The sequence below is a fragment of the Triticum aestivum genome, unplaced genomic scaffold, assembly GCF_018294505.1.
Source record: "Triticum aestivum cultivar Chinese Spring unplaced genomic scaffold, IWGSC CS RefSeq v2.1 scaffold185276, whole genome shotgun sequence".
NCBI lineage: Eukaryota > Viridiplantae > Streptophyta > Magnoliopsida > Poales > Poaceae > Triticum > Triticum aestivum.
In genome coordinates, this window is record NW_025229998.1 from 1 (window position 1) to 7,500 (window position 7,500).

The following is a 7,500-nucleotide window of genomic DNA, read 5'->3' on the forward strand; positions in this document are numbered from 1 at the left end:
AGTCTGCACTTGTTGTTTTCCTGACAATAGTAGGATGTCAATCCTATTAACCCTCAGGAGTTTAGCTTGAGCATGAAGTCACACATTTCACCGTTTGAGTTTGAAACTATTATTCTAAAAAACAGTAATTATTTAGTAACGCTAATATTTCTTGAATAAGTTTGACCATAGTTTGACCACAGTTTGACCATAGTTTGATCACAGTTTGACCATAGTTTGACCAGATTTGACAAAAATTCAAAAAATTGAAATAATTCTTTAGTAACACTAATATTCTTGAATAATCATGTATTAACATTAATACTTCTTGAATAAGTAGTTTGACCAGATTTAACCAATTTTTTTAAAAAAAAACTGAAATTTGACCATATCTTTTTTTCCTTTTGAAATTTGAGGATTCTAAAAAATTCCAAACAGGCCGTAGGCCGTCTCCATCGGATGCGGATTTTCGTGCTGTATATTATACGTTTTTTTCCGACATCGTATGCAAAAGTTATAGCCGTTTTACATTTTCCCTACACTTTTTGCAAAACATGTCCAAATTGTAGTTTTCAAATTTTCCTAACTAGTAGGTGTAGTAATATAACTACCTCTCGAAGGATTTTATTTTTTGAAGTTTTTATCATTTTCTTTTGATTTTTTCAGAACTGAAATGGCGACACGGGGGGGGGGGGTAGAGTTTGAAAATTGCCCTATAGTGCCGGTTTGTGACACAAACTGGCACTATAGGTCAGACCCCTTTAGTACCGGTTCATGGCACGTACCGGTTCGTGCCACGAACCGGTACTAAAGGTTCAACACGAACCGGCATTAATGCAAATCCGTTCGAACCGGCACTAATGGTACCATTAGTACCGGGCCAAAATCAAACCGACACTAATGTGCTTCACGTTTGACCCTTTTTCTACTAGTGAATTATTCATATATATAAGTCGATGTCCATATCAAATCCTTATGTGCATGTAGACATGCTATCATAGTAAGTTTGACTACCAGTACATTGGTAAAATAAAATATGAGGCTTTCTTGGGTACACCCTCTTAATCTCTCTTAAAAAGCTAGTTTTGTCTACTAATGCCTCAGTTTGAATATGAAGCAATCGCTAGGTGACATGTTGCTGACTGGCAGATGAATGCGTGTAGGGCTCCACCTTCGTCCGTGTTTATTTGTCGTCTTCGCATTTTGGGTCAAATTTTGACTTTATATTTAGTTAAAAAATTATAAGTTATATACCAAGAAACTAGCACCATTAAAAACCTCTTTTGAATACAAATCTAATAATATACTTTTGTGACATACAACTTATGTTTTGCAAGTTAAATCTATGGTCAAAATCTGAGACAAAATATGAGGAGGAATTAAACCTGGACGGCGGAAGTAATTTTGTATAAGACTCCCAAGTGTTGATACTTACCCCCTCTGTCCGAAAGTAAGTGACTCAACTTTCTACTAGATTTGTACTAAAATTAGTACAAAGTTGAGTCACTTATTTTGGGACGGAGGGAGTACAACATAGAGACAATAGTTGCTATAAACAGGATGTAGGTTCATTGTGATAGAAAATGAGTTCAATTGGTACGTGAGCAAGACGAGTGCGGGTAAAACTCATGTTTTTGCATCACACAATGCAACACACTCACAACTTATATTCATGTGTGTTTCATCCCTAACAAGTTTTCTTTATGGGTAAATTATGTGTTTTTAGGTTTCTTACACTAATTTCATGCAATTGTTCATATATACAAGTCGCTGACCATATCAAATCCTGATGTGTGAGTAGATATATTATTATAATAACTTTCAACCACAACATTGGTAAAATAAAATATGATGCTTCGTTCGATTCACCCTCTTAATTTCTCTTGAAAATGATAGTTCTGTCTAATACTTCCTTTCTTAAACCACAAAGAAATCTCTAGGCGCCACATGCTGATGACTGGCAGATCGATGCGTTTAGGAGTCAACCTTCATTCGGGTTTGTTTGCCGTTTCCACATTTTGGGTCAAAAGTTGAATGCAGATTTAATTAAAAAATATAAATGAGATGCCACAACACTAGTACCACTAAAATTCTCTTTCGAATACAAATATAATAATATTATTTTTGTGACATACAACTTATGTTTTGCTACTTAAATCTACTGTCAAAACTTGAGACAATTTACGAAGAGGAAATAAACCTAGATGGAAGAAATAATATCGTATGGGACTCTCAAGTGTTGATGCGCACAACAAGCATGACCGGTTGCTATCAACATGGGATAGGTTCAATCTTACACGACATGAGTTCAACTAGTAGGTGACAACGTATGCGAGCAAAATACATGTTTTTCATCACACAATGCAACACACTCATAACATATATTCTTGTGTGTATTTTCTCCTTGCTAAGTTTTCTTTATGGGTATCTTTTGTATTTTATGGTTCTTGCACTAATTTGGTGTAATTGTTCATATATAAAACTTGTTGTCTACATCAAATCCTGATGTGTGTGTAGACATGCTATCATAATAAATTTGACAACCATTAGATTTGTAAGTAAAATATGAGGCTTGCTTCGGTACACCCTCTTAATTTGTCTTGAAAATGCTAGTTTTGTCTAATACTTCCTCAGTTACACTACAAAGAAATCCCTAGGCCCCAAGTGTTGATCACTGGCAGATCGATGCTTTTAGTGTTCATCATCCGTTCGGGTTTATTTGTCGTCTCCGCATTTGGGGTCAAATTTTGAATTTAGATTTCACTAGAAAATATAAGTTATATACCACAAAAGTAGTACCATTAAAACCCCTTTTGAATACAAATCTAATAATATAATTTATGTGACATACAACTTATGTTTTGCTAAATCTGTAGTCAAAATTTGAGAAAAAATATGAGGAGGAAATAAACCAAGATGGGGGAAATAGTTCCGTATGAGACTCTCAAGTGTTGATACTCACAAGACAGACATGACTGGTTGCTATCAACATGGGCCAGGCTCATTGTGATAGGACATGAGCTCAGTTAGTAGGTGACATGACGTGTCCGGGCAAAGCACATGTTTTTCATCACACAATGCAACACACTCATAACCTATATTCTTGTGTGTATTTTTTTCCCTGACATGTTTTCCTTATGGATGTCTTTTGTGGTTTTTAGGGTTCTTACACTAATTTGGTATAATTGTTCATATATACACATCATTGTCCATATCAAATCCTGATGTGCTTGTAGACATATTATCATAATAACTTTGACTACCATTACATTTGTAAAATAAAAACACGAGGCTTCCTTTGGTACACCCTCTTAATTTCTCTTGAAAATGCTAGTTTTTTCTAATACTTTCTCAGTTAGACTACAAAGAAATCCCTAGGCGCGACATGCTGATGACTGGCAGATTAATGCGTTTAGGGCTTAATCTCCGTCCGGTTTTATTTTCTGTCTTTGCATTTTGGGTCATATTTTGACTTTAGATTTAATTACAAAAACATGTGTTATGCACCACAAAACTAGTACCATTTAAACCTCTTTCGAATACAAATCTAATAATATAATTTTCGTGACATAAAATTTATGTTTTGCTAGTTAAATCTATGGTCAAAATATGAGGATAAAATACGAGGAGGAAATAAACCTGGATGGAGGAAGTAATTTCGTATGAGACTCTCAGTCCTGACACGGACACCAAAGACACGTGTGATTGTTATCAAGATGGGCTAGGTTCATTGTGACAGGCCATCTGTTAAATTAGCAGCTGACAATATGTGTCAGGGCAAAGCACATGTTTTTGCATCACACAATGCAACACACGCATAATCTATATCCATGTGTGTATTTTCTCCCTAATAATTTTTTATTATGGGAATCTTTTGTGTTTTCTAGGGTTCTTACAATAATTAGGTGTAGTTGTTTATTATCATATATACAAGTCGCTGTCCATATCAAATCTTTGTGTGTGTACACATGCTATCATAATTACTTTGATTACCATGACGTTGGTAAAACAAAATACAAGGCTTCCTTCGACACAGCCTCTTAATTTCTTTTCAAAATGTTAGTTTTGTCTAGTACTCCCTCGGTTAGACTACAAAACGAATCCCAGTTTAGTTAGGCGCCACACTTTGATGACCAGCAGATCGAAGCGCGTAGGGCTCAACCTCCCTCTGGGTTTATTAGTCGTCTTCGCATATTGGGTCAAATTTTGACTTTAATTTTAATTAAAAAATATTATAAGTTATATACCACAAAACTAGTACCATTATAATCCTGTTTTGAATACAAATATAATTATATTTTTTATATCATGCAACTTATGTTTTCTAGTTAAATCTATGGTTAAAATTTGAGAAAAATATGAGAAGAAAATAAACCTGATTGGAAAAAGTAATTTGGTATGAGACTCTCGGTCCTGAGATGGACAACACAGACACAACTGATTGCTATTGGCACGGGTAAGGTTCATTGTGACAGGACATGAGTTCAATTAGTAGGTGACAATCATTTTCGCAAAAAAAAAGATTAGTAGGTGATAATATGCGTGTCCGGTACTCATTTGTGGCACTGACTTGGACCAGACACAAACGTCCACGATGATAGAAAATTCACCTCACGCTGTCCTTTGCTACCGTACTACTAAATTGACACTCTCTCAGTTCTCTCCACATAAATTTTAAAGCACAAAACTCGATAGGGACGCCGCATCGCATCGCATCTCATTCCAGAAGAACAAAATGAAATAAAATGAGCTCTCCTGGGACCCAAGCATGCAATAGCAAGAGAAGCTAATTTGTATGCATCCGGATTTCCCCAAGGAAAAACACGGCAGAGTATGCATGCAAGGAATCGAAAAAAGACCACTGAAAATGAGGTGCATGCGATCGATTCCTTAATATTGCACATACTCTCACTGATGTTTTTGGCGCAATATATACGTATATATTAAGGCCTCCTTTGATTCATATAATATAAATTTTGTAGAAATAGGAAAATTATAGAAAGTGAGAAATATGTACTCTTACATGGAAATATATGTCATTTGATGCATATGATAGAAAATAATTTCATCGAGTCTAAGCTAATTTTTTTCTTTAAAATATGAAGGAATGGGTCCTATAATAAATATAGAAATTAAATAAGAATTCATCCCTATAAATCAGAGGACTCCAAAGAAATTATTCTTACAAAATTAATCATTTTAACACAGTACAATGAAATATGCTCACATATAGGCACACATGTGAACGAACGCCCACACCCTACACTGCAAGCTTCTTCAAAATTAATCAACGAAGTCATCACAGGCGCCTCGTATGGTTGACGGGAACGTATATTTCCACTAAACTAACATCGCTGAAGAGACAATGCGTGCATCAGAGCCAAGCCTAAGATTTGAACACTGATGGACTGTTCCAGCACAAGAAACCTAACCATCTGAGCTACTTTCAATTTGCTCCTACATAATTCTTATCCTTTTGAATCCCATACAAAATTCTTATCCCTTTGAATCCTCTACAAAATTCCTTAAAGCAAAAGGAGGCCTAATGCAATGCAGGTAATCTTGTGATTCCGCTGGATCGGGACGCACCCAACTTCCGAACGGTCATGGCGCTGGTCGACGGTAGAACCGAGCTGAAGCCGAGCCCTCCAGCGGCGGCCAGCGACATGTGGCAGCTGTGGGCAAAGAACGGCGAGTGCACTCAGGGGGTTACCTTTGAGGTCACCGTCATGGCGGCCAAGATCGCCTATGAGAACGCCGCATACATCGAGAACGTGGTCGCGAATGTGTGGGGGGTATGCACCTAGCTACCTTGGACGACAATCTTTTTCTCTCATCCTTGTAACTTCATATTAAGCTATGTATTCATTAATTTGCAGTTCAATTTCGTGGGGTACTACAGCTGCTGGAACAGTAAGCCAGAAGCAAGCAAGAAGAGATCGTACATGCATGAACATAGATCATTCATGGCACTAGCTATATAACATATACTCCATCCATTTCTAAATATAAGACCTTTTAGAGATTCAAATATGGATGTAGAAACCTTTTAGCTACACACAAAGCATTTTAGATTGTAGATTCACTCATTTTGCTTCGTACGTAGTTTATATTGAAATCTTTAAAATGGCTTATATTTAGAAATGGAGGGAGAGCATACTATAAACCAGTTGGATCGATCAACGTTCTATAAGTATATATAATCAACTATATAATGGAACAATAAATAAGTGTAAACCCATGCAGAGTTCCTGGAGGTGAGCGCGACCCAGGCGTTCGTGATGACCGACCGCGGCAAGGACGCGGGCATGGTCATGGTGGCTTTCCGTGGCACGCAGGTGTTCAGCACGCAGGACTGGTCGACGGACGTGAACCTGTCGTGGTTGCGCCTAGGCGGCATGGGCCACGTCCACGCCGGCTTCCTCAAGGCGCTCGGCCTCCAGGAGGAGGACGGCGAGGACGCCGCGCGCGCCTTCCCCAGGGACGCCCCCGCCGTCGTCCCCGCGGGGAAGGTCGTCGCCTACTACGAGCTCCGGAGGGTGCTTCGCGAGCTGCTTGCGGAGCACCCGAGGGCCCGCGTCGTCGTCACGGGCCACAGCCTCGGGGGCGCGCTTGCCGTCCTCTTCCCGGCCGTGCTGGCGCTGCACGGGGAGGGGGACATCCTCGGCAGGCTCGGGGCCGTGCACACCTACGGGCAGCCGCGCGTCGGGGACGAGGCGTTCGTCGACTTCTTCCAAGCCAAGGTGGCGGCGTCCTACTGGCGCGTGGTGTACAGGTACGACGTTGTGCCGCGGGTGCCGTTCGACGCGCCGCCGGTGGCAGGATTCAGCCACGGTGGGACGTGTGTGTACTACGACGGGTGGTACGACGGGCGGGTGCTCGGCGGGGAGGAGGTGCCGAACCCGAATTACATCGGCCTGCGGCACGCGCCATCCATGTATCGCAACGCGCTGGGCGACCTGCTGAAAGCCATGTTCCTATGGGTCAAGGCCGGGGGTGAGTACCATGAGGGCGCCGTGTCCCTGCTCTACCGCGGCGCCATCGGCATGCTCGTCCCCGGCGTTGCGTCACACAGCCCACGCGACTACGTCAACGCCATCCGCCTCGGCCGCATTGGCACCGCCGCCGGTTAAGAGTGCATATTTCTGTGCAACTGGCGCATGTATCAGCAGCATATTGATTATCCAATTTAAGATTGGTGCTCTGAAGGCGTTGCTTTGCTAGTTTATCATATTAAGGTACAATAGATTATCCAATATGTTTGCTCCGTTGCACTAAGCAATATGGTTAATATGGTTGATCACAGTCTTGACTCTTGATTATGAAGTATCACGGTCTAGCATAGTTTCAAATAGCCGGCTATAGCCCCACTATAGTTGTTTGAACATGTTGCCGCTAAATGATTTCATGTATAATTTACCGCTATAGCCCAGCAATAACTGTTTTTAAGGGTTGCCGCTATATGCCATAGCCCGCTATTTAAAACATTGAAATCAAAATCATAAAAAAAAACTCATCTCT

General features: G+C 40.2%; 1 protein-coding gene across 1 annotated transcript; it reads left to right on the forward strand.

Moving 5' to 3' along the window:
* Positions 1 to 948: 948 nt before the first annotated feature.
* LOC123175264 (triacylglycerol lipase OBL1-like) lies at positions 949 to 7,282 on the forward strand. The gene is made up of 3 exons (XM_044590186.1): positions 949 to 5,774; positions 5,859 to 5,892; positions 6,226 to 7,282. The coding sequence occupies exons 1-3, from the start codon at positions 5,586 to 5,588 to the stop codon at positions 7,110 to 7,112; spliced, it is 1,110 nt and encodes a 369-aa protein (XP_044446121.1). The 5' UTR covers positions 949 to 5,585; the 3' UTR covers positions 7,113 to 7,282.
* Positions 7,283 to 7,500: the final 218 nt, after the last annotated feature.